The 27,002-nt window shown below is 42.3% G+C and overlaps 2 protein-coding genes across 3 annotated transcripts in view; both read left to right on the top strand.

Moving 5' to 3' along the window:
* Positions 1–1,609, top strand: part of LOC310952917 (FERM, ARHGEF and pleckstrin domain-containing protein 1) — a 54,829-nt gene extending 53,220 nt beyond the window's left edge. Inside the window, exons 26-27 of the mRNA XM_083921760.1 lie at positions 153–304; positions 410–1,609. Coding sequence (XP_083777886.1) covers positions 153–304; positions 410–491 — 234 coding nt within the window. The 3' untranslated portion in view covers positions 492–1,609. The remainder of the gene's footprint in view (positions 1–152; positions 305–409) is intronic.
* A 1,269-nt stretch (positions 1,610–2,878) lies between these two features.
* LOC310952837 (dedicator of cytokinesis protein 9) overlaps positions 2,879–27,002 on the top strand; it is an 81,229-nt gene continuing 57,105 nt past the window's right edge. For both annotated transcript variants that reach the window (XM_083921587.1, XM_083921585.1), the window contains exon 1: positions 2,879–3,240. In XM_083921587.1, the coding sequence (XP_083777713.1) occupies positions 3,124–3,240 (117 nt within the window). In that variant the 5' untranslated portion in view covers positions 2,879–3,123. The remainder of the gene's footprint in view (positions 3,241–27,002) is intronic.

The raw sequence follows: 27,002 nt of genomic DNA, 5'->3' as shown, positions 1-27,002 counted from the left end.
CCACTGCTGGCTATGGTGCTGTGTTGTTTTGTTGGGGAGCAATTTCATTTTGTTGATTAAAGTTTGCTTCGTTTTCCTTTTATTTTATGCCAAATGGTTTGTGTAATCATAAAGGGACCAAAAATAATGTTGATATGAATTATTGTCCTCAGGATGATTATCCACTGGCAAGCCTTCCTCTGCTGGGTTACTCAGTCACTGTCCCCTCAGAGTCTGAAAACATCCACAAGGACTACGTCTTCAAACTGCATTTCAAGTCTCACGTCTACTATTTCCGATCGGAAAGTGAATACACTTTTGAGAGGTACGCAGCGTAATCATCCAGATGCACATTTACTAAATGTATTGGCGATTTTGATGAGTCCTGCTCTTCAGAACACTGATAAAAAAAGGTTTTCTCTGCCCTCAGATGGATGGAGGTCATCCGCAGTGCCACGGTCCCCACCAGCGGCGTTCGTGTCCTTAACAGCAAAGAGTCCCATCCTCACTGAGTTGGCCCACCTTGTTTCCACACGCCGTCTCCTTTGGGCGACATCTGCCCTTCCTGTCCCTTCCCCCGGACTCTTTGCTTTTCTTTTCTACACATATCTGGGACATTTATGCGTGTCCATGCACATTTGGTGCTTTTTAATGCTTTAATGGTGTCATGTCCGCTGGTTTAGACTGCATCAGAGACTGCATTTTTTTGGCATTTTTACTCTCAACTCTGAAACCTCTTTTTAAGGATGTCATTTTATACTGTTTTCTACTGATCGGAACCACTTCCTATCTCTCTGGTTTTTACGTTTTTGTCATGAGTTGTTTTTAACAGCCGGAACATGTTGATATAGATATCCAGCATTATTTCTTAGACGGTTAAACTATAACTGCATTGTCATAACGTCTTTGTCTACTTTTTCGTCTTACTGAAAACCGCTGCTTGGAAAATGTCCTGCAACTTCAGTGCCAAACTGGTTTATATCAATGTCCTGGACTTTTTAATAATTTGGTTACATTGAGGAGTTTCTCCATATACTGTAATTACATTTTAAATCATGTTAAAAACAGGTCACCCTTTAACGGCCAATGCTCTGTTCACACCTGACCTGGCACAATGTGTTCTTGTTAAAAAAAGAAAAGAATTATTTTTCTTGTATTATTGACATAACCCTAGGATCGATCACAGTGTGGCCAGGGATAGGTGTCATCACAGACAAATGCCATATCAAGTAAAGTAAATATTCTATTGGCTGATCTTGTTGTACGAATACGTCACAGACCGTTTTGCTTTTTTTTGTTTTTTTAACTAACGAAAGGTCCCCTTCAGCTGTAGGAGAAAATGTGAGACGTGTTCATAATCATTGTTTTATGAAAGTGAGTGTTATTGAAAGCTTTAAAGATTATGTGTGAAACAAAATAGAAACTTTCAGTTCCAAGCGCCGTTGCCCTCGCTGAACTAGGCTGCGTCCTGTCCTGTATACAGATTACCAGATCTTTTTATGGGTCTACATGAATGGAAATATGCATTTGAACAGGGTTTTGCAGTGAAGTAAAAATAAATGGAAAAACCTCAGTTCTGCTTAGAATTGCAGCTTTTTCTATTTCTATTTCTACAGAGAGCTCTTTGGAAATGAAAGCAATAAAAAAAATGTATTCAAACTTAGATGTGTGTTGTTTGTGTTTTTGTTATAGCTCAAGAGCATGATGTCTTTCTCCAGGGAAACTATATTCAGTACATGAAGGCAGCTCCTCAGTGTGTTTACAGCTGTGACCTGCAGATGGCATCATCGATCCATGCTTTTTGCTCACTCAAACCATGACACAGTGTCTGTATAGTATTTGTGTAAGGTAATACAAGCAATAGAAAGCAATGTTCCAAAGCCTTGTTTTGTTCTGAACCGTGAGATCCATGCATTTATTAATCCCCCTAAATCTGCATTTAACTCTTCATGACAACCGGGAGGCCAGCGCTTGTAGCAAGCAAAGACAAAAAGGCACATTTCCCTCAATTAGAGGACAAAATATGAGCGATATTCTGATTTCTCAACAAGAAAGGACAAGTAATACACAAATGTGTGTGTGAAAAAAAACAGAACTATTGAAGAATGTGTTTTTTTAGGCAACCCATCCTCTCACTAATGTGATTTGTCACCTCTCAGGGGATCCGTGTGTGAGCTTATTGTGTACTTCTCTCTCCCTTCTACCTATTCTCCTCAAAGCACTAAAAACACCCTGAAAAAATAAACTCATTAAAGTTGCCATCATTAAAAGATGGTGTTTTGTTGTGTCCTGTAGCATCAAAGCTCAGTTTTGGTGCTAAATGATCACAGAGAGCATAATTGTGAGTGTAATCTGACTCTTGTTAAAACATGATACAGCTTGATTAGGCTGTTTAATATTAGGCATAGCTAGTTATTGAGTGAAAGTGTGATCTAGTGTCAGTTAAATAGTAATATACATGTAGTTTTTTTTCATGTCAATTCAGCTGTCAGAAGGGACTAATGTAATGACACCCAAGAAAGTATCCAGAGTTGTGATTTTTGTGGTAATAGGAAAATATTGGTTGAGTCATTCAAGCTGTAAGTGCTTGCAGTCCAAAGTCCACACACACACACACACACACACACACACACACACACACACACACACACACACACACACACACACACACACACACACACACACACACACACACACACACACACACACACACACACACACACACACACACACACACACACACACACACACACACACACACACACACACACACAGGAGTGGGCAGGCCTTTAAACCGGTAAGGGGCGGAGTGCGCTGAGGAGACAGCCAGATTATACACCTCCTGTCTGGCGCTGGACGGCCAATGAAACACTTCTCCATAGAGACACTTAAATATGACAACAACAAATCTTATGGAAGAAGGCAGCGCGGCAGACTGAAGCAGCACGCGTTGACTTTTTAAAAAGCGAAAAGTATGAGATCGAGAGGTGGGAGTGAATCAGCAGCAGCCGCACCACAACATGATCCAGCTTGTAACTCGCGCTGCTCACTAGCTGGGGGATCAAACCGGGGATGATTTTCCTTTAAAGCTCGCTCTTATAACCTGTGGATCGGACGGTCATTGGTGCAAAGTGGTGTGAAAAGATGGCTACTCCTGCGCATCCGGAAACCAGGAGATTTACGCGCGGTTTGGGTAAACCCGGCACCGCGGCTGAACTCAGGCAAAGTGTCTCTGAGGTGGTGAGGACGTCCGTGCTGGTTGTAAGTAGCCTACACACCTTAACTCCCCTCCTCCTCCACCTTAATACCACCTCGATCAGTGTCATCATGCCTATTTAAACCTCGACGGGCCTGAGAATCACCTGCTTTTACGCACATTTTCAGCAAAAAAGTCAGCTGATTTAGAAAAACAAAAAACGTTTTTTAGATGAGCTGTCCGGGAGCACGTGGGCTTTCTGGGTGAAAATTGCAGGTTATGATATGGCGTGTGCGACCCTGACCTACAAGTGTGTGGATGTGAGTGATTTTGAGCCGAAAGACTGAGGGTGTCTGTCACAGAGAGATATGTAAAGACAGGGTGGATTAAGCAACAAAAAACTTGTCTTTTGCAGATAAACAAACAACATAAAAAGCCACACAACAACAACATGTTGCTTGTAGTTTTTACATATCATTTAGTAGCCGTGTGAGTGTTGATAAAGTGCCACAAAGTTCCTGAAATCCTTCACTTTCATTCTCACCCAGCTGACTTTGGATCAGCTGTTTGGGAGCACATGTGGGCTTTCTGGGTGAACTGCGTGTGTGTGTGTGTATGTGTGTGTGATATGATATGGTACATTACCTTTACTTTGTGAGCTTTGTTGAAATGCTCTAATGTTATCCAGGGCTTCAGCTACTGATTACTTCCATTATCGGTTACTCAATTGACCATTTCCTCGATTCATTGATTAGTTGTTTGGTCTATCAAATGCCAGAAAATTGGATCAGAAAATCTTGTTTTGTCCACTCCAATATGAAAATATTATAAACTTATAAAATATTACTCGGAACAATTAATCGATTATCAAAAAAGCTGGCGATTTAATTGAATAGTTGACAACTAATTGCCTATCTTTAGTCGTTCATTGCAGCTCTAATGTTGTTAAAAAAGTCACTACCTGACTCACTTGTTCCATCTTTTTGTGTCTTATGTCCGGGAGACTGAAGAATCAGTGCCTGATCAAGGTGTTTTGTACTTGATGTCAAAGAGGGCATCGGTTTCATTGAGATGACATAATACCTCCTCACAAGGGAAAGTGTGTGGCTACAATTTCATGCTTCGTACACGTATAAAGTGTCCAGTGACATAATGCTTAATTTGAGCGTTCACTTTGGAACATCTGGGCGACGAGGACCTGCAGTATACCTCCTCAGTATCACTTTTCCACAGAGCTCAGGAGGAAAAAGGAGTCTGCCCTTTTTTTGTTGTGTCCGAGTGTGTTGGGTGTTTGGTGCTCCGGCTGATTGTTCCAGCTTTCCTGGAAGAAGTTGCTAGGTTACCGAAACGGACACCGTCCAGGCTCTCTGTCAGGGAAATGGAATCCTGAGTCAGGATCCCAGACAGCCAACCACACCTTCGTATTATTTATTCATTCTCACTCTGGTGCACCGCCAGAGACGCCTGAGGGAGGAAAAGCAGAAATGGATACAAGTATGCATGTTGGGAAATCAACATCTTTAAGGAGGAATGAACTGACTTGTAGGGACTCTGTGTTGGACTCATCCAGCAGTTCGTTTGTTGATAAGCTTATAATTAGATGTGCAGGTTTAGAAACTTTTGGATGGGGGGACCAGACTGGAGCACAGTTTTAAAGGAGCACAATTGACAAAATAGTCCATGTAATGGACACAGACATGTAAAGACCACCCCTCCTACATAGGAGCAACACACCCAGACTGACTCGTTGTGGTCACTCTGCGACTCTTTGTAGTTGTTTTTTGCATCTTCATTTAGTCATTTAGTAGCTCTTTGTGACCATTTTCTGTCTTTTTGTGGTCTGTTTGCATCTGGTTTTGGTTGTTTGTTTGACTTTCCAACAAGAAATGTGAAAACACTTGCTTCATACAGTGGTTACGGTCAAGGGGCCCTGAGTCTGCACCTGGTTGGTCCGTTCGGTAATCCTTCCATGATACTAATAAACCTACTACCTGTTGCCTTCTGACTCTGGTAGCGCAGGCACCAAGTGAAGGGGCAATCTGGATATGTGATCTGTTGAAGTGAACGTATGGCTGTATTGTGGAGTTCAAGTGTTTGCCAAAGCTTCTCAGTGGGACAAGAATGTGGCTGTACACAAGGCAGCTGTCCACGCAACATGTAATTAATTCCTCCATGAAACATGTAAATACCTCAGCAGGAATAGAGGGATCTGTTCCAGAGACATAAAGAGGGAATTGTAGATGTTATCACCCATTCTGGTTGTTGTTTCAGCTTGCAAAACATTTTCTGTCCTTTCTTTTAACTCTTAGAAATGCATCATTTAGATCATAACGTACAGTAGAGTACATACATGCCTACTGGTCACACAGCAATTTCTTCACTTTGTTTCAGAGTCAAGTGCAACGCGCTGCTCTCTTCCTCTGACAACAATTTGTGCATTTTCGTGAAGGCCCACACTGGCCTGGGCCTCGGCTGAGCCATCCTTCTGTCTCCCCGCACTTGAGGCATGCTGAGACACTATTAGCTCCATGATGGTTGTCATCTGCTTTGAATTTGTTGTGCCGGTGATGCACTTCGATACAACACAGGACACTGCCTTTCCAACGTCACTTTGTGTGGAATTAAAACAAAAAATCTTGCGTGTGTACAGAGTTTTGTACGCATGTGAATGTTATTTATGTATTGGCTATTGTGTGTGTATATAACAGATCAATGGCAGTTGGAAATGTTTAGTTAGTCTATATTAGTGTATGACACAGCTGGGGGGCAGTTGTGTAATTATAATCAATAGTGCAAACTGCTTGTCAGTATATCTGTGCTATACTCAGATCCTCAGTGTTCCTGCTACGTGCCTGACCCCAGGGAGCTGTACGCCAGATGAGTGTCATTATGTGGGAGTGATGCCATTAGCCGCCTATGGCCAGTGCCTGTGCAACCAGAAGGGAAAAGTAGAGGGCTCATGTGCTGCAAAAAAGAACATTACAATATTGACAACATATGGAACTATCAACACAGCACACATGTTGCTGGTTTAACCACAATGTCAGGCATTAATGCTTGTGGAAAAAGTCCAAGCTAAATTGCTTTGACAAGTGTCTCTGAATCTCTTGGGGTTGTTTGTGCTTGTCAAAATGGCCAATGGACATTTTAGATGTTACTTAAACTGTTTGGCATGGGGACAGTTTTTCCCGTCTAGTGGTTTTACGCAATTTAACTTCTACATCTACTTCAACAAGCAGAGTTCATTCACCCTCACTTCATGCATATAATCACCCCGTTTCTCTTCTCTTACAGTCGCTATGCTCTCTTCTTACGTGTGGCATTTCTTCCCTTGTCACGTGGCAGGCTTTATTTTATAGCCTGTGTTTGCTCAAGTAAAACATTGTAATGAGCTCCTGCTGCAATGCATAGAAATGGCAATTTGTGCAGTGATCTCACATTTGGTGAGGTCACTGCACAAAACTGTGGCCTCTCCTTCAGCTTCACGTGATAAAGTACAACACTCTACTTTCATCTACACATCTCAGCTCTTTTGCTTTTTTAAGGTTTTGTAAATTCTCCTAAAATGTGGGATTCCCAGGAATACCTCAAGTGGATGTTGGCGTGCCACAGACATTCTTTTCTCCGACATCTAGATTTGACAGAACACGTTCCTTCTTTGGTTGTTCACGGAGTTAAAGTCATGTTCTGTCATGTACTGTACTGAAGCCGGATTTGTTAGTCATGCCAGTTGCCAAATATGTGCCTAGTAGATTGATCCTAGTTGTACAAAAACTGCAAGATAAAAAAAACAAAAACTTCTCTGCTTTCTTGTGTGTTGGGAGCAGGTGCTGGTGGCTGTCACATACAGGCCTACTGCCTGTCAGAAGATTACAGGGCTGTCAGTGTTGTGTGTGCATGTGTGTCCAAAGCAGCTTGCTCTCCCTCTGTATTTCTGTCTGTCTGCCTGTTGGTATCAGGCTAAAAGGGTGCATAACTGTTACTGTGATGTTAAATGATACTCTACAAGAACAAACCCGGGGGGTAGAGATGGGAGAGCAGATGAGTTCTCTGAATGGGTCAATAATACATGAGGCTGCTTTAACCAATGTACCCATTAAGAGACTCAAATATATATAAAACTTGAATGTGTCTTAAATACGTATAAACCATGAGGTATGGCTGTGTGATGGCAATATATATCGTCAAAACAACATAAAAATGTCTATTGTATATATTTTTCTACGTCAACATAAAAAAATAGGCTTCATCATGTGGTTGTTTCAAATATATATTCATTGTATTACCAGAAAACATGCTATATTGTGATATAAATATTTATCAAGACAGGACATTGAAGATGTCTGCCATATTGTCCACCCCTAATTTAATTTTGGAGGATGCAGTTTGTGGTGCTGTTGGTTCGTATTGTGTTATACTGACGGGCAGATGAAGTAACATGGCCACATGCCTCCTGGCATCTAAAGAGTCATGACATGAGAGAAGAAAAGCAAACAAGGTCTGCTGCTTTTTTGCCTTTCTGCTGTTATAAAGTGTAGTAATTACGCACTATTTTCTTTAAACGTTTTCAAGTTAATACTCTGAATGTGTAACTTACCATACCAGGAATGGAAACATTTAAACTCCACAGCACCCAGAAATAAGCAATGGCGCATGGCTTGTGAGAAAGTGAGAAGAAATAAAACACACCCATCAAATTTACTATAAAATTTGTCTGCTTGGGTCTGGGCATGGCTTCTGGCAGTCGTGGTTATAATCTACACCAGATTTGCCACTTAGGGCTCTTGCAGTCGGAGTGGGATGTTTAAGAGAATTCCACACGAAGGTCGAGATAATATAGAGCACTTTGTCAAAAAACTGAAAGGATTTCCTTCATTCAGCCTTGACTGGCCCTGGTTAGTCCACATCAAGGGCCGCAGTAGCAAAGCCAACTCAAATCACCCAAAGGCCAGTCAGACAGAATTTGTTCCAGTGCAAATGAAAACAAATGATTAAATATCATGGATGTGAATTGCACTTGGCTTATCTCTCCGCTACAGCTGATAGTTTTTATTAGAAATCGCTCACTGTGCCAGAAAGTGTTTTGACCACATGTCAAAGTAAGTGTTAAATATGAATTTTGAGCCAAGACAGAATCCCAAGATTCGGTTTGTGGTCACATCACAAGATTATTTAACAATTTCCTGGCTCGGCGTGGGAAATGAGTTACTACTACTTCTCATCAAAAATCAGTGGACTGTGCAAACTGCAGTCCATTGATTTTTGGTTCAGGCGGTGCACGCAGTTGCACACATGTCTGTGTACCGATTTCACACTTGTTATATAATTGTCTCCTTTTATGTTGCCATTTCCATTACACATATGCAGCCATGCTTTGGTAGCAGTATAGATGCACATCAGAGTACAGAAGAAAGCTTGCTGTCACCACCGAGTTTCCAAAATCTTTCCATCCTGCCCTCCTGAACAGGAAGTGCCCATGACTTCCCGTCCTTCATCTTGTGGGAGAGGCCTGTCTTTTACTAGATAGAGCAGGTTTCCTGGCTGTATTTGGGCCGACCAGACGTTTTACACGGGGCTCTCTATTAAACCACCCACTCTGTCTGAGTGTTCTGCCTGATAGAGCTGTTTTGGAGGAGGTTACCATAACAGAGAGGCAACGTTCAAGAGCAGGACATTGTTTTGTTTTTTTCCTGTTAGCAAGTGGATGGCACTCTGGGACTTGTTTTACGCTCACCTCCTGAAAACATGTACATTCCACTAATCCAACACTATTCATGATTCATGATTCATAATTCATAATTCGAGGCTTGTTGCTGAGGTGAAGTTTGTTTTAAAGGCTTGAATGATACCTCTCTCTGTGACCGTTTGTTTAGTTTTCGTGCTCTCTTATCCATCCATGGAGAACAGTGTGGAATGACAGAGCTGCTGGGTGGTCTATGTTATAGAAGTCTTTAAGGCTGCATTGTAACAGTCTAAATCCCTCCATACATATCCAACACATCAATCTGAATCACACTTCCTTTCATATCCTGCTATGGAGCAATGACTGCAGCAAATTATCATCAACAGCTTAGCAATCAAGTGGAGTATTGCTTTGCCTCTTTCCTCAATGCCATTAAGGTTGCTATTTTTGAGTCAGCAGAGCATGCACCTAAGTGCCGCTGTGGAGGACATACTGAGTCACAACTCCTTCTGCTTTCTTTTTCCTTTATGATTATTATGGGGGTAATCCAGTTTGCCCTCTTCTGTAAACTGATAACACAACTCTGGCATCATCGTATGGGATCTAATGAAGATTTGAATGGATGGAACAGAGATCGCAGTTTACGTGTTGCACAAAAGACTATTGATTTACCACTCTGGTTAGGATTGAAATAGCTCAACAACTACTTGATAGATTGCCATGACCCTTTGGTGAACCTGTCATCTAGCATCATCATCAGGTCGACATTTTCAGTTTGTGCAATACCTGAGAAACTATGATGATTCCATCAGCCACACCTGTACTTTGTGATTTGTTTGAATTGGCAAATGTTATCACATGTTCTATCCTGTTTTGGTGACTAGTGGCCTGTATGTGCGTTTGCTACCTTTGCTGTTGACTGGCAGGGGACAGTCGTCTTCTGTGATAAGACCGTCTGGTGGCGTAGAATCTTCCTCAAAATCCTTGCATTGTTAAATGATTTAATACCCACTGTCTTAGAAGATGTTTATTTCCTCCAAAGTCTGCTGATATGTGCTCCAGATCAACACCAACATGAACAGAACCTCACGGTGCTTATCTGTTAAATTGGGACAGGGTTCTGTCTTTGTACTCGCCAACTGAATGGACATTTCCACCACATTCATTTTGTTTACAATTGCTGGACCGTTTGAGTTCTGCCTTTGTAAACACAAACCAGAACAGTTGGAACATTTAAACATTGCATCATCCTTGCCTAGCATGGTAAAAATGATACCATCAGTATATTTTGAGAATTATGTGAAGAAGAAGCAGGGATTGTATACATTTAAAGTTTTGTAGACTACATTAATAGTCTGTTCAGTTAATGCTTTCAGATGTTGCTGTACTATGAAGCTAGCTATAAAGCAGCTAGCTACAGTGCTACACTGGACTGAATGCCTGGGATATGTAAACAATTACAATGTTAGCTTTTCGTGTCCACATTTTCCCGCATATATTTTGTCATGCTTGAGGTATTTTGGGGTAAAAGTTAAATTTAAGTGAAATGCAGGCCGAAGCCCGTACAGAAAACCAAAGCAGTCTGCATCGCTACGGTTTGTGCAGCTGCTCTTTGCATTGGGAACAATGCACTTGTGTAAAAACCTGTTAGTCTTATGTATAGTGGTTGAGAAGGTTATATTAAATGCATAACCTAAATAGTCATCCATCTGCATACAAATATCTTAGACCCAGTTTATTCTAATGACACTAGTACTCTGCCTCCCCTGCAGAGCCTTGCGAGGGAGTGCAGGCCACCATGACAAATCCCTGTTAGCCCCAAACTGCTTCTAACAGTCACATGAATGGCGCCATAACAAACAGGTCTTTACATGGCCCAAACCCACACATGAGCAAGTGAATGAGAAAACTATATCAAGTGTGGGTGGATACTGCTCTGCCTGCCACCACTGATTCATTAGTTTTGCGTAGAGGCCAGTCAGGAGTGTGAGCCAACTGGTCAAGCCTAAAGCTCCAAAGGCAAAACTGTTGCTCTTCAACACGTGCACTATCCTCCAGATTAAGCTCATGAGATTAAGCCCTGAAAAGCACCACAGCACTCCTGACTGGAGACTGAACAACAGATCCATGTTGACTGACGGGGAAATGTCTAGTAAGAGCAGATTAATGACTAGCATATTTCCTCTTTAAGTGCTTATGTGTGTTTTTTGTGGATGCATTTACTCCCTGAGCCTCCTTGATTTGTCTATATAAGTAATGTTTCCCTCCCATCCTTCACTGCAGCTGACCACTAACTTGTAATTGTGGGAACACAACTATTACCATGACAGGAGAGATTGGGGGGTGCGCTGCATGCTAACACTCTCAACTTTGTCATTATTTTTTCCACCCAATGGATGGCATTCTCTCCATTTTTGACTTACTGCCAATTACAGGATTTGCCCTCTCTTCCGGCGTGGAGGTTTACTTGATGAGTCCGGAGTTGACATAGTTCTTTGATGTAGGCTACACAGTACTTTGAACCTGTTGAACTTTTGACCATCATGATAAACTGAAGTTTAACTTTGGTCCATATCGACATTAGAATAATTATGATAAAATACTTCCTGCTTGTGTTCATTCTGCACCTGTTTGTTTTATCACTCTTCTGTTACTCATGTGACTCCGGGGGATTTAGTGTCAAGCCCATTCTCAGTAGGTTAATCTGCTTTACACACCGTCTCTCCCTCTGGCCTCCTCTGACATTGCCTTGTTGTGGTCGCTGACCTCCCATCCACACTCGCTACGCAGATAACACTAGGATCAGCGGCTGTGGGATGTGTTGTAACACAGAGGGATGGATTAGCATACAATTAGCCAATACAAAAGCTAGTTTCCGGTTCTGAGATTCATCAGTGAAAAGAGAATACTGGCGTGTGTTAACGTTTACAATTCACTTGAGGAAGAGCAGAGGAAAGTATTAGACGTGTTGTGAAATGATATGTGTAGTACTTATTTGTTCCGTGTTGAGGATGTAGGGCTGCTGTGAAGTGTTTGTGAAACTACTTAAAATTTCTGCTCTGTGTTGCTGTCAGTCTGCCTGCAATCTGCAGAGATGAAAGTGAAAGTTACTACTGAAGTTGTTATCGTTCATCTGGGATTTCCCTGAAAGTTCTGGGCCTTTTTATTTGAATTCACCCAAGACACCAAAGCAGAGGCGGGTAAATGTGTCATTATTTAGGTAAATAGATGAAAGTAAGTGAAGTTAACTCTTCCCTATGATGTTTCCTTCTTTCCCACAGTGCATGCTGTTATCTTAATTAAAGAGAGACTCAAATCTCTGCCGTTCTCAGCGCTCGTTCCTATTGTGCACTGCGCAGTGTGTGCGGATGGGACCTGCCAGAGCCAGAAGGGATAAACTATAATGACTTTTCACCAGGACGGCTGCATAGCTGGCATTCCTCGCATTGACACACTGTAGGCCAGAGGTACAACCTACAGGAGGTGGGCCGAGAACTGGGTGGTTTTTGGGGCAGGGTTTGCATCTCACCTTTGAATTTTTATGTAAACTCTGTTGCAGGAAAGACTTCAGAGATGGTAGGTAATTCGTACTACTGGTTCCCAACCTAGGGGTCGGGCCCCCTCAGACAGTCACAAGATAAATCTGGATGGTCATGAGATGATTTATGAAGTATGCAAATTATGCTACATACATTTGTTTTTCTTTTTTTACTTTTGTCTACTCTTTGATTTGACTGCAAATATGAGATAATTTACTGCAAATTCAAGATAATTTTACCTGTATGAGTCTGAAAGTGTTGTTTCAATAAATAACTCTAAGAAGTTTAGAGGGTTAATCTTTAGCAAAGCAGGGGCGGCATGTTGAAGTGTCCTTGGGTAAGATGCTGAACCCTAAATTGCTACCGATGTTTGGCCAGCGAGTGTGTGAATGGATGAATGAGAAGCTAAATTGTAAAGCGCTTTGGATAAAAGTGCTATAGAAATGCAGTCCATTTACCATAGGCTCATCATGATATGACTTGAATATAGATTTTTAACTGGAAAAGTTGCTCTTGCCAGATAAATGTAGTAATCCACCTCTTAATTGTACTTAAGTACATTAGGTCTGCTTGTAAAAGTAGGTAAATGCACTGTGGCACTGTGACATTTTGTGGAATGCTAAGCACTCATAATACCAAGCTGTACTGTAAAAGGAATTTTGATGAGTTGCTGCAGTTACCCATTCAAAAAAAAATTACATGGAACACTGAGCTCTCTTTTTTTTTTTCTTTGAAAGCTGAAACTAGGCTATTGTGCATTCGCTGCCTACAACAAACAAATGAGTTCTGTTCAGAGTGACAAATTCACTGAGATTTTGGGCCTTTAAAAAATCCCTTTGTCCGGTTATATCAGCTGATATACAGAAAAACGAGAGGGATAAAAACAGGCAATAGCTTGAAGACGTAAATGAAACAGTAGGAAATCAAGTGACCGCAGTTATCAGTGTCAGTTTTTACTGTCAAAACCTGTGCATACAGTAGAGACAGAGCTCTCCTTGAGGCTTTGTGTTTGTTTGCTCCCTGTTTGTTTTTCAGGGACTTCGCATTGGGAGGCAGGATTGTGCACTATGCAGTGGCAGTTTCCCTTGCGGGGGGGGGGGGGGGGGGAATAAAGTTTGCTGTGTGGTGTTTATGGAGGAGCAGCACTGTGGCTGTGTGTCTGAAGGCTCTTAATCACACTTGTTTGTGATTGATGGGAACAAAGTGATTCTGGACCCTGTAAGGTGCACTGTTGACATTCAGCCACGCATTATGACGTACCTAAGAACAGACACCCTGCAGGGTGTTGAGCACCATGCGCATTCAGTATCACAATCCTGTTGTTCACTGTGCACACCGCTGTGCAGATAAACATCTCTGTATCCCTGAGATCACTTAAAGCTGCAGTCGGCAAGTCTAGCAAATTTCAAATGATTATGCTGTGGTCACACAAGATGGACACGATATAAGCAGCACGATTACATATAGTCAATATATAATATAATATATAAGTCGATCTACAGATGCGATTTGAATGCAGGTGGCAAAAATTGATATATTGATATCGATATTCGCTTCCAACATGCGAGTTGAGAATACTGACGGGATGGGTTAAATCACTGACTGCCTGATCTAACTGCAACACAACGGCTCTTTTCAGCGCAACACACTTCATCTGAGAGCTCATTTCTGTATTTTTTTTAAACACTCAGAACGCGGATTAGCATTAGCATCACTTCCCATTTAGCACAAAAGCAGAGTATAGCTGCAGGCAGCCATCCGCCGGCTGCTACCTAACTGCCTCCCTGCTACCTAACTGCCTCCCTGCTACCTAACTGCCTCCCTGCTCCAAACGCACGGTGGTCCAAATATGATCAAGCAGCATATACTCGCATTTCTTCTTTCTATCGCGAATGGTGTCATCACAGCCTCACAACTCTCACGCCTCTCCCCCACTACCACCGATCTACTCTTCTCCTTCCCATCGAGTGCCCGTCAGTGTGCGTGCACCAGATTCCTGTTAACGCGCCTGTGTCTTCTCTCATCAATAAAAGGCATGGAGTACATGTTACCTGAAGGTCGGTTGGCTAACGTACCCATTGATTGCAACTGCTAACGTCATTTAGCGTTTGCATAGCTTGACACGTATGCCTGTGATATTGTAACAATCGCGGGGGGATCTGTGGCTTATGCACAAACTGTGACTGACAGGATGTCACGGGCGCGGTGGATTTTTGCAAAACAAACAACAAGCTCTAGATGAAAGTAGAGGCACGGTATTTTCCTAAAACCGGATGATTTATGTTGCTCTATCGGAGCGTAGTGTCGGTTTCAGTGAATATGATCAAACAAATGTTGCCGACTGCAACTTTAATCTCCTTTTAGCATCTCCACTGAGTCTTTAAAAGCCACTGACACCATCCCCCAATCACAGAGCAGTGTGTTGGTTGTTTTTTTGTTTTTTTTTACATCCATAACTTTTGTTTCTCAAAATATGACAGAACTGTTTGTTTGTCTTGAAGTGTCATGATTTAAAATTCCTTAAAGTGTTTCTAAAATATCTCACTCTCAAGTTCTACATGACCCGAACAAAAGTCTTGGACTGTTTTGGGTTGATGGATTCATGATTTGATTCTGTTTTGCAGCTATTACCTATCTTTCTCTTGACTAGCTCTTTCTTAAGTGACTCACTTGAGACTCAAAAATGTCAAATCCATCCAAATCCATCTTAGTTGCTATAGCAGTCACACAGCTTATTGGGGTATTATTGCGATCCGCGAGGCAGGTTAAATCTCACAAAATGCCAGCAACTGAGACCGGATCAGCAGCAAATAATGAGATTTTTTTTCTGTCATGAGGGAGTTCTGCTGCACTGTGTGTTTCTGCATGAGGGACTAAGGGGTCCCTGCTGTTCCTGGCATAGTGCTATATAGAGTGCTGCAGTAATGAGTCCTAAAACCTGCAAATGAGTAATGTCAATATTTTCTTTCCTTTTTTTTTTTTTTTAATGGGTTCCAGGTTAGATGTCTGAAATAACTTAGTTGAAAAGGTGATTGCTAATAAGTGGCTTAATGGGCTTCCAAAATCATATTATTTCTGTAATAATCCAAAATCCAATGGAAAAGTCCCACTGGATTTTTATCAAGGGAACCATGACAATGCTAACTTCCCTGTTGGCCTTCAAATATACATCATCCCTACAGCTCAGGCCATGAGACAACATATACAGTTCAATATTGACTGTCCCACTCAAGCTTTTTCAAAAACGAGGATGTATCCTATAACATGTGTTTCCTCTGTCAGGAAGGGTGGGGGCCTCTGAGCGGGGGAAGTCGGGGGCACAGCTTGGTTAACTAAGGCAGTGCCAACAAATTGTAGCTACAACAGTAAGAAGGCATCGTGCCATTCCTGGGTTTTCTAAAATCATTGCTAATCCCATGAGGAAATCATAGATAACCTGATTACCACATATTTTATTACATAATAATCACCAACATGATTCAGATTTCTTTTAATGTGTAAATGCAATGATGTTTAGTGCCACTATGTATTGTGAACATTTAAAATTCCTTAATCTATGCATCTAAAAAAAGGTATTCAAGGAAAAAATGTGCATACACATGTTAATTAATAACTTAAAGTCAACCTTTATCCTGTTTGTGTACATCTTAGGATTTGATTGACATCCAACAGGAGTGGGAGGTATGGATACGGTAATTTAGTTTGTATTGCAACATCAATATTGACAGTTTATGGATTAAATTACCAGATAAGAATGCATGTACATAACAGTACGACAAGTTGTAGAACATTTTATATTGCATACTGTATATATTTCATTATATCTTGCAGCACTGCATCCAAGGTTGATGCAGTTTGGATCACTAAACATGTCTCTGTACCTGCACAATGCAAATAAAGGATTTGCCTGCTGTGCAGTCCCTATCATGGTTGGCAGTCCCTCGTAGCTGTTTGCGGCCTCCGCGGGGAGCTGTGTCGTATAGTATTACAGTTAAATCCACTGCCACTTTAGTGGTGCAGGTGCACGGACATGCCTTCATCTCCTCCTCCATCCTCTGTTTCCCTTGATTGTCAGCAGCGCTCATTGAACCAGGCTCAAGAGGATTTCCACTGATTACAAACAAAGAGCCTACTGAGATTAGCTGATCCTTAAAGGTTCCCAAACTCCTGCCCTCTGCCCCATTACCCCCCCTCCCCCAATCCATCTCCTTCCACAAAGCATCTATAAATCTCGACAAAACCAGACAAAAAACAGTGGATTATCTTGAATTAATGCGTATTAAAGATCAAATTACCTTTGCATTTCCCTCACTTTATTACAGAGGTTGTCTGTTATATTGTACTCTTCTTATGTCTCATCCCGTTTGTCTTTGGTTCCACTTTCGCATTAAATCCTGTGTCATGCTGTTTTGCAGTTTAGAGGCTATAAAGATTAACCCACCCTCTCACTACATCTCAGACGGTGTTTACATTTCCCTCCCAGAATGCCCTTCGGTAGATAACTTCCTACTATTCTCCCTTTCTTTACTCACCTTACTCCTTCTGCACACTCTAAATGTGCAATACAGTATCATGCTTCTGTGAGGCAACTGCTGGTACTTAATCTGCTCAGTCTAACTGGCTTAAATTTGTGGGATGTTGGAGTAAATCTGTTTCCTAAGACCGTTTGAGGATATTATCCATTAGCTGCTCAGAACAGAAAACAATGCACCTGTATCATTGCTCAACTGCTAATTGCTCCTTTTTTATTAAGAAGCCATACTTAAGCTGTTAATGACTGGCCTCTAGGTCATTTATTGTATCAACTGAAGCCTACGATTGCCGGTATGGATGGATTTAGCATTCGTATAATGTATCAGTCGCTATAAATATTCATCTCATCTCATCTTAAACCTCTTATCCGGGGTGGGGTCGCGGGGGCAACAGCTTTTGCAGGGGACCCCAAACTTCCCCCTACTGGGCCACATTAACCAGCTCTAACTGGGGGATCCCGAGGCGTTCCCAGGCCAGTGTGGAGATATAATCTCTCCACCTAGTCCTGGGTCTTACCCGAGGCCTCTTCCCAGCTGGACGTGCCTGGAACACCTCCCTAGGGAGGCGCCCAGGGGGCATCCTTACTAGATGCCCGTTCCACCTCAACTGGCTCCTTTCAACGCAAAGGAGCAGCAGCTCTACTCTGAGTTCCTCACGGATGGCTGAACTACTCACCCGTATCTCCAAGGGAGACTCCAGCCACCCTCCTGAGAAAACCCATTTCGGCCGCTTGTACCCGCAACCTCGTTCTTTCGGTCATGACCCAGCTTTCATGACCATAGGTGTAGCATACCATATCAGGTTTCTGATGTAAGCATGAATCTGTTTCCCTCTGATTTCCAAGTAGCAGGACACTCTGAATTAATATTAATATATGTTTCACTTGTAAATGCAAATTACTTGATTCATTCAAGTTTGCATTTGCAACTAAATTATGTTGCCTGTACGGATTTTAACCTCAGCAGTATAATCAGTCATGTCACTTCAGGAAATGTTTCATGACCACACAGACGGATCCATGCAAGTGTAGAGAGGAAACACACTGAGAGCTGTAAGTGAGCGGTTTAGTTAAAGCCTTTTCAAACAAAGTTGGGCCTCTTCTTGACTAACAGAGTGTAGCTGTTTCCCCTCCTGTCAGGCCAGTGCAGGCTTGTTTCATGATCGCTCAGCTTCCACGCTGCATGTCACAGCCTGAATGCGATGACAGCACTGCCTCCAAAATCTGCTTCACACCTGGGCACTGACCTGGCGACGTGTGTTTAGACATTAGATCAAATCACAACACCACCACAGCTTGTCATTGAGGTTGCTTTTTTCCCCACTCCGTACAAAACATGACACATGGATGTTTTGGTTTCCCTACCTTGTACTGAATAAGCATCAATAAAAAACTAGTTTCAAGTTCAGTCATCACTCTGTGTATCACAGTGTTATGGCTAAGGAGGGAGAAGCTCTGTTTGTGATTTGAATTTTTAAAAATTAGTCAATGTAATTCTCTCTTCCCGTACGGTCCAGTCTGTATACGGTCACCTCTTCTTTCTGTGTAGTGAGTGCTGAGAGTGATTGTTTTCACGCTGAGCTGCTTGGAAATGACACACATGACAAACTGTGGCTGAATTATAGTTAATCTGAGCAGGGAGGAAAGTGTTAGTCTGTTTCGATCGGGTATGATATCACACAATGGCAGTGTAGTCACTGAAGAAAGGACCATCACCGCAATTCACAGTGAACGAGAGATTCTTCCCTTTGCATTAATAACCCATAAAATGTGTTTGTTTTTTGCTGCCATTCAATGACACACCTTTTTTCATGAAAATAGAAATAAATAGGATTGCTTACGTGACAGCCAAAATGCTGTAAAAATGGTTTTCAGTGTAATATCAACATGTGCCTGTAGGTGGCAGTAACAGTATTCATGTATTTGCAGGAGGGTGAACACAGCATATGATCAGCTACGGTACTTTCTTCCTTCAGCTGAAATGAAATGATTTCTATGATTTTTATCTTTAATGCTCCCCTGTGACTGTTTTATTGTGATTATTAACTTTCCTTTGTAAAAAAAAATTTATTGACCAGATGTCAAAGCAATTGATCAGTTTTGTGATGATAGCTTGAGTAAGCATTTGTTTGTATGGGTTGTTTTTTAATGAGATGATTCTGCAGTGTGTATAGTGAAGCCAAAGCACGATTGGCAGGGGTGAGAGGGTAACTGCAGGCCCTCTGGGGCTTGGCACTGCTTCAGACCATTTCTGCTGGTACTGCAGCAGAGATGGCTGTGGAAAGCTGCTTCATTAGTAACTTCTATTAATGATAAACCGAACCCAGCCACCACAGCAACCTCACTGCAAATCCAACAGAGCTGCTTGCCACTTAGGAACACAGATAAGAGTTCACGGCGTGTGCGTGTCTTCGTACTTTTAATTTGCGTCCTTTGTGCAACATATATTCATTTTGTGCCTGGTGGCCTCAGTACAAAGAAAAGGAAGCAGTACCCCTCAGGAAAATGGGTCATTTTCTTCTCCTGGGATAAATAAACCATCCCAAAATACCAAGTGAAAGGAAGAGGATGTGGCCCCCGGTGTATTTGGTTTGTACCATTTTAAGAGGGACAGGATAACCTGGTGTCAACTCTAGGTCAGAGAGAGACTTAAATTTAATCCCTGCCAAAAATCCAATTCAGTCCACTCTGTTGTCAGTTGTATTATATGAGTCGATTTTGGACTTGTAAACTTGGTACCTAAAAAGTGAAGCATTTGGCTTATTGAAGTCACAGGCCTATCTTTGTAGCCCACCCACATGTCTAACTGTACCCACAATCTTTCCTTTCAAACAAACTCTTCAGAAACTAATTCACATTTTTACTCTCAAATACCTCTCGAGGGTTAATAGAGCTCCTCGACTTTGTGTCCCTTCAACATTTTTTTAACTTCTTTCATTATGTTGTTGGTGTTTGGAGGTCAGCTTTATACAAAATAACCACCAAACGCTTTATGGTTTGGGAGTTTTTGATTGAGTTTGAGGGACAGTGGGCAGAGAGAGGGGGCTTTTGTTATGGCAGGGTTTACACACTCACACACACACATATACGCATCAGCAGGAAACAGCCACTTCCTTTTTGGAGTCCCTGTAGAGTTCCAGCTGAGAGCCAGGCCTGTCTTATCTGCCCTGCACTGCTGGATATGTGGGTGATGTCACTGTGGTGCACCACATTGTGGCCTCTCTCTGGACACACACACACACACACACACACACACACACACACACACACACACACACACACACACACACACACACACACCCTGCAGAGCCCCACAGTAAACCCTGGGTATGGAAACATGGCCAGCTGTGAACCTGACCTTCATCCTGAGGCTCCTCAGATGAGATGCCAACTCCTCTTAAACTCCCCACTACTCCTCCGAGCCACGCAGGGAAATTTCTGTCTTCATGTAGGATTGTCCACTCCTTAGTGTGAAAGGGGAAACTCCAGCTGACCCTTCTTCGTCCACATGTGCTGGCTTTGATGTTGCTGTATTAGTACAAGTGGTGTTATTTGGGGGTGAGTGTGGTGTACAGTGATGGAGTCCATATGCAGCAGATGTTGTGATTATGTCCAGTGACTCCAGGTGAAGAAGAGCAACAGCTGAGGTTTCTGAGGACGTCAGAGTAGTATTGAATAAGAAATCAAACCATGGGACCTGACATGTCAATCTACACATACTGTACTGTACATCAGTGGGAAATCTTTATTTATACCTACGTTTTAAAATAATGTGTATTTGAAAATGATATATAAGTCAATGTTATTTGAAAGGAGATGGTTTTCCACAATAAGGACTCTGGTTGCCTGGCAACATTATATAATGATGGAATATATTCACTATCAACCTCTAAAATAAAACATTTAATCATAAATTGAAGGGAATGTTTTAACTTCTCATCAGTGTTTTAGTTAAAGCTGGAAACACTCAGCAAATTGTCAGTTATATTGTAAAATACGTTATGGGGTCATACTTAACACTGTGCCCAGAAGTGTAACCAGCTGCAAAGAGTGAAGCCTTGCTGTAATGGCAGCAGTAATCCATGCAGCTTCACAGACCCAGCAGAGTTTCAGACCAGCTCTTATCTCCTCTGCAGCTGCTGAAGATTTGAGCAGCGCTGTGCAGCAGAGCTTCCACATCCCACTGAGGATGTTCACTCATGAACATCCACAGATAGACCCACTCTCTGCCACCGCACATTTTAACCCCCCTCTACCATCACGGTAGCCTTGCCTGGTGCTCCAAGTCAACATTTAGTATGGCTGACACAGTCCGACTGTGTACTGCTGGAGGCTACAGAACCACTTCATTTGTCAGCTACAGACATGCACAGTATAGATGTGCAGGGGCACGGAAATGTGCACCCTGCCAGGCAGTAATATAAACCATATTATATTGATTCCACTGAGTCACAGTGGGGCGACTGTGGCTCAGTTGGTAGAGCAAGTCGGCCAATGTCCGAAGGGCCGGCGGTTCGATCCCTGCCCTACTTGTGTCATGGTCGTTGTGTCCTTGGGCAAGACACTTCACCTACCTTACCTTGTGTGAATGTGTATAACTGCTGTATGTTTAAGGAGGTGGTCAGAGTCAGTCTGCCCCAGGGCAACAGTGACTACTACGTAGTTTACTATGTATGTCTGTGTGAATGAATGGAACCTGGACTCTGTAAAGAGCCTTGAGCACTGAGAAAGGCACTATATAAATCAAAGCCATAATAATAATAATAAAACAGCCAACTGGAGATGTGAAACCGTTTCTAAGGCAAAGAATATTTTTACCTTCCCAGCAGCATTTGCTAGGAAGAGGCTTGTTGCTGACTGTTTCTTGACACAAGGGCAGAAAGAAACTCTGCTACACCTAATGACTCAGCAATCCTTTGTCTGACCTAAATAATTCATGGAGTATACTGTCGGCTTGTTCCAGAAGACAACACAGAAACTCAAGCAAACTTTGGGGGGCACCTAATCAAAATGTATGTTTTCCTTGTGCACTTATTTCACCAGATAGCTTCACATGGAAATGGGAGTGACAGGGCTGGATTCAAACCCAGGACTTAAGGGAATAGTAATTACACAGTGGGTTGATCCAATAGGACGCTTCCTGACGAAACGTTTTGGACTGTTGCCTATTCCACTCTTATTAGATAATAGTGTGTGTGTGTGTGTGTGTGTGTGTGTGTGTGTGTGTGTGTGTGTGTGTGTGTGTGTGTGTGTGTGTGTGTGTGTGTGTGTGTGTGTGTGTGTGTGTGTGTGTGTGTGTGTGTGTGTGTGTGTGTGTGTGTGTGTGTGTGTGTGTGTGTGTGTGTGTGTGTGTGTGTGTGTGTGTGTGTGTGTGTGTGTGTGTGTGTGTGTGTGTGTGTGTGTGTGTGTGTGTGAGTGAGTGAGTGAGTGCACAAGCTTAATGTATACATACACAAGCTTAATTGGGACCCAAGCATATAACAATCCACATGTTTCCAGGTTATGGTGGCCTGGGAGTTAAGTGCATACCATATAAAAGCCACATTCCAGGTTTGATTTCAGTCTCTCTCTCTCTCTCTCTCTCTCTCTCTCTCTGTGTGTGTGAGTGTTTGGACATCTTGTACATACAACGCCCCTAACAGCAGTATTGTCAGAGCCTCATTGCATTGTTGCAGACATGTCCTTACATGCAGAAGAAGAATCTGAGTCCTCAGGGCAAAAGGTTTATGACCACCAGCTGTGACACTTCAAACATTGTCTGCTTGTAGTCCTGCACCATTGTCCACTACATAAGCAAAGCCTTGGTCAAGTACCTTGGTCTCATATGGACAAATATGTTTTGTTTTTTTAGTCAGTCTTTATGAATTTCTAGTATGTTTTATAACATTTCAATAGGAAAAAATATTTGAAAACCATGTTGCCACTTACATTATGTCAACATAATTCAGTATTGTGCACTCAGTGTGCCACAAAGAAAGAGTGCAAGTTCAAGTAAATCTGTGCTGCTTCTTGCCTTCGCAGCCTCAAAAAGGGGATTTATAACTTTGCAGTTTGTCCAGTGTTACGCCAGATTGCTTCTTGTTATTTTATATAGTAAGCCTAAAATCCCTCTTTGCAGCAACATGGGGATGCAGACTGGATCTGAGGTGTGAGAAAAGGGATAAACCCAAGAGGAGATGTATTTTCTAATAGATCAATGGGCATAATCAAAGTCTTGCCCCCCCTCCCCCAGTATCTCTCTCATCCTTTCTCTCTCTCTCTTACTGAATCCCCTCATCTACTCAGCTGCTTTCTTCCACAGCTCATCTCATTGTACACTCAAATGTAGTTCAGTGTGTCAAGCACTACTGAAATATTAACAGAGCAGCAGGCAGAAATGCGTGGAAGCATTTATGGCCTAGTGCACCATCATGATGTAAAGGATCACTTCACTTTCTCCAGACGTGCACGTGTGATGTGTTTGTAGGGGTGTTCCTTCGTCAGCACCTTTTTAATGCAACTCAATAAAAGGTCAAAGTTTTCTCACATGCTTGATCTCTAATAGGATGTTGCCAGCAAGCTTTTGTTCCAGAATTAATGCAGGTTATCACAACTGCTGCCAGTGTACTGTATTTCAGTAGCTATAGCATGTGCGTGCCACTGTGACAAGCAGGATTTTTGACACTTCCCATTGAGGTCATAAGGTGTCTTTGAGTGTTCAATTTGTAGCGGCAGGAAGGGGAGAGGCAGAGATAAATAAACCAAGATGTACACTGTCCTATTTCCTTGTCTCACCCCCTTTTTCCTCGTAATCAGAGGGTGAAACGTGGGCAACCACGGCAGGTTGACATCATGTGTGTATTTGTCAAATGTCTTTTAACACAGTTGTAACCCACAGGTGGATCTATATGTTGGGTTTTATGATAAGGACACTGTTAAACTGAGAGTGAGTGTCTTTGAAAAACCTGGAGAGGAAAGAGATGTTCCTAGCTTTTAAATTTTTTTTTAGCAAGATTGCATCTTTTATTTTACTGCTCTCCTGCTTTTATCTTTTGTGGAGATGTTGTGGGTCTATTTTTTCCATATCAATTCCTACCTCAACTAGCGTATCGACCGATACCGATCCGATATCAGTGCGTTAAAACTAAACGCACTGCCTTGCATACTGTTTTGCTTGTAGGATTTTCCAGTGTAAAAAACTGCTAAACTGCTGACATTTACTAGCCCGGATGAACGTTACACTCCACACTAGCACCGCACGTGCTGTTGTTTGTCTGTGCAGCGAGAATTGGCTGTTATCACTTAATAAATTACCGTAAATATGTTCTTCTTCCCCACTGTAAAACAGCAGATGCCAGTGGCAGCACAGTGCAACTTGTTGTGTGGTCTACTGTTGTAGAGCAGCAAAGAAGAATTGTTTTCCGGGAAAACTTTGTTTATCCGGGTGAAACTACTTTTAAAGTTGTTTTTTTAGGGGTGGCTAATAAATTGCGTAACATCGGCTTGGTGCATATAGACTCGCATACTCGCCAATACCAGGCATTTCTGATATCTGATATGGTACCGGTATTGGAACAACTCTAATCTTTTGTTTTCCTCATTGCAGTGCTGAGATATCTTTATCAAAGGCCATGCTAGTGGGTGAATCATTCCCTGGTGTTTAAAAAGCCTGTGTATGATCAAATGTTGTTGTTCCACTCCCAATATATCTGTCTACTTGGCAGAAAGACCAGTTTGTGATCAAGCAGCAGCTAATCTTTTATCGTAAAAAACAAAACCCCTCCCTTTTTGATGTCCTGGCCAAAAAGGTTTAAAACCTCCCATGTCCTTGGGATGTTTTGTCAACGGAGATTTATTTGACACTTGAGTCAGATCACAAGGTTTTCATGTTATTGCAGTAAATATGTGATACCTTTTCTGATTTTTATTTGATGTTCTATTCAATTCATACAGTATTTTTATTTTTAATGCAACATGGGCTGCTGACTGCTGCATATTATATGCCATCCATTCATTGTGATTCATCCATTTGTTCTGCCAGTGGCTCTGGTTTCTACGCTGAACTAAATAAGCATTCAGCCATATTGCTGTTTGCCTGACCATGGAATCAGACTCTCCCTCTGGATATAAGACCGCATTTATTGTAACCCATTTATTTCACAATTATTCATCCAGCTCCAAAAAGGAGTCTCATTTAGTCGAGTAAAGAAATTAAAGAGATTGATTCATTTCATGTGCAGTCAAATCTATGTTATGCAAATGTGTAAATGAAAAGCATGAATAAAGGGAGGAAAGAATTAAGAAATGCACATACTGTAGTGGCTCAAGAGGAGTGGGCAAGGGACTTGGTAAGTGAGACAGATGCACATGTGAGCTTGCGCTGCAACAAAGCTCAGCATTGGTTGAAGCTGCAGCAGAGCTCACACAGCATCCTTCATCCCCCCCATCCCTCGCTCTCTTCTCTATCTCACTCACTCGCTTTCGTCTGCTGACTGAGATATTCCTGCTAGCACAGAGTGGGGCAGCTTGGAATTACAGTTAGACTCTGTGTGTGCATAAATTCATCCCTCAGCCGTTCTCCCAATCTCTCCTCACTGGATGCTTTTTGCCTGGACACCAGGGCTCTCTCCCTGGGTCAGGAGCTGTGCGATTGCGGGTCAGAGTTGGAGATCATGGACCAGGGAGGAGCAGGAGACGATCAAGGAAACTGGGTCACTGGCAGGCTCTCGTGACTGATGCCTGTTTGGACCTGGAGGAATGGGGTGCACCACCAGCGCCGTTGTGGTTGATGGGCTGCGCACGGTCTTAGAGAGGAACTGTAGTGGCTACATCTGTAAGGGAGCAGCTGAGCCCATTGGGCCATCTGAGGCTGAGCGAGCGCTGAGTCGGAGAGAGTCGCGTGCATTCCCAACACCGAGAGTACTTAAGGTGTGTGTGTGGGGGGGGTGGGGGTGGCGGTGGGGGTGGACACTATATGTAGTATTTTGCTGAATATCAGTCCAAAACCCCGAACATGTTCAGTTTCCTTTAATACAAAACAAAGAAAAACAACAAATCCTCATATTTTGAAGTACGAAAGCCGTGAATGTTAAGCCCTTTGCCTTGGTAAATTGACTATCAAAATTGTGTATCGATTTAGTGTCTGATTGTTTCAGCCCTAACAGTAGCTCAGTGAGACCCTTTCTCACAAATGCCATTGAATATGGCATAAAAGTAAAAACAATTTTTTCTGCTCAGTCAGCCGTCTTTTAATGCTACTGTATCATAAAACTAGTGATGAGATTAATAGTTAACGGCAAATATAATAAATCAGATAAAAAACAAGAAATCTTCACATTTAAGAAACTTAAACTACCAACTGTTTAGCATTTTTGCTTGATTAGTGAATGATCTTATATCTTATATTACTGTACTAATATATGTTTCAGCACTACTATATACAGTAGGTGTGCATGCTGTGTATTGAATGCTTTATTTAATTGCCTAAAACACATTATTCCTCCTTGAACTGCATCTAAGTGGGTCTTTGACTTTGACATGTTTGCAAATTATTTATGCTGCATTCCGTCCCTCTTTTCTTCTATTGAGATGGAAATATGCAATACATGAATATGATAAATAATTCAGATGTTAATGATATTAGAATATATATGTGCAACCTTTTCACCACATTGACACATCATTCATTTTACTGGTGCAGTGCCTGTTATGTTTGACAGATTATAGACGCAACTACAGCAAACATCATCCTCATCATTTCAGCCTTGTGAATATGTACCCACGAGTGTTAACAGTATGAAATGTAGGGCAGCAGGAGGGCTGGATTTTGCCTCTCACTAAGCGCTGCTGCATGGGTTAAAGCCTCTGTGGGCTGGGGTGGGGGTGAGGGGGTGAGGGGGGGACAGTGAGCGCTGTGTCTGCTGGAAATCAATCACCGCTCTTCATCTGTGAACCAGCGGGCTTGGCAGGGCTTCTGCTGCTCCGTACCAGCTTGTCTTGCCCTTCTTGTTTGTGTTCACTTACTATGCTGTGTGTGTGTACGTGTGTGTGTGGGTGTGTGTGTGTCCGTCCTGTCGCTGGTTCATCAGATTCACA

This window comes from Echiichthys vipera (assembly GCF_963691815.1).
Source record: "Echiichthys vipera genome assembly, chromosome: 10".
In the NCBI taxonomy this organism is placed as follows: domain Eukaryota; kingdom Metazoa; phylum Chordata; class Actinopteri; order Perciformes; family Trachinidae; genus Echiichthys; species Echiichthys vipera.
Note: the sequence above shows the minus strand (reverse complement) of the source record. Positions and strands in the feature narration are given on the sequence as shown.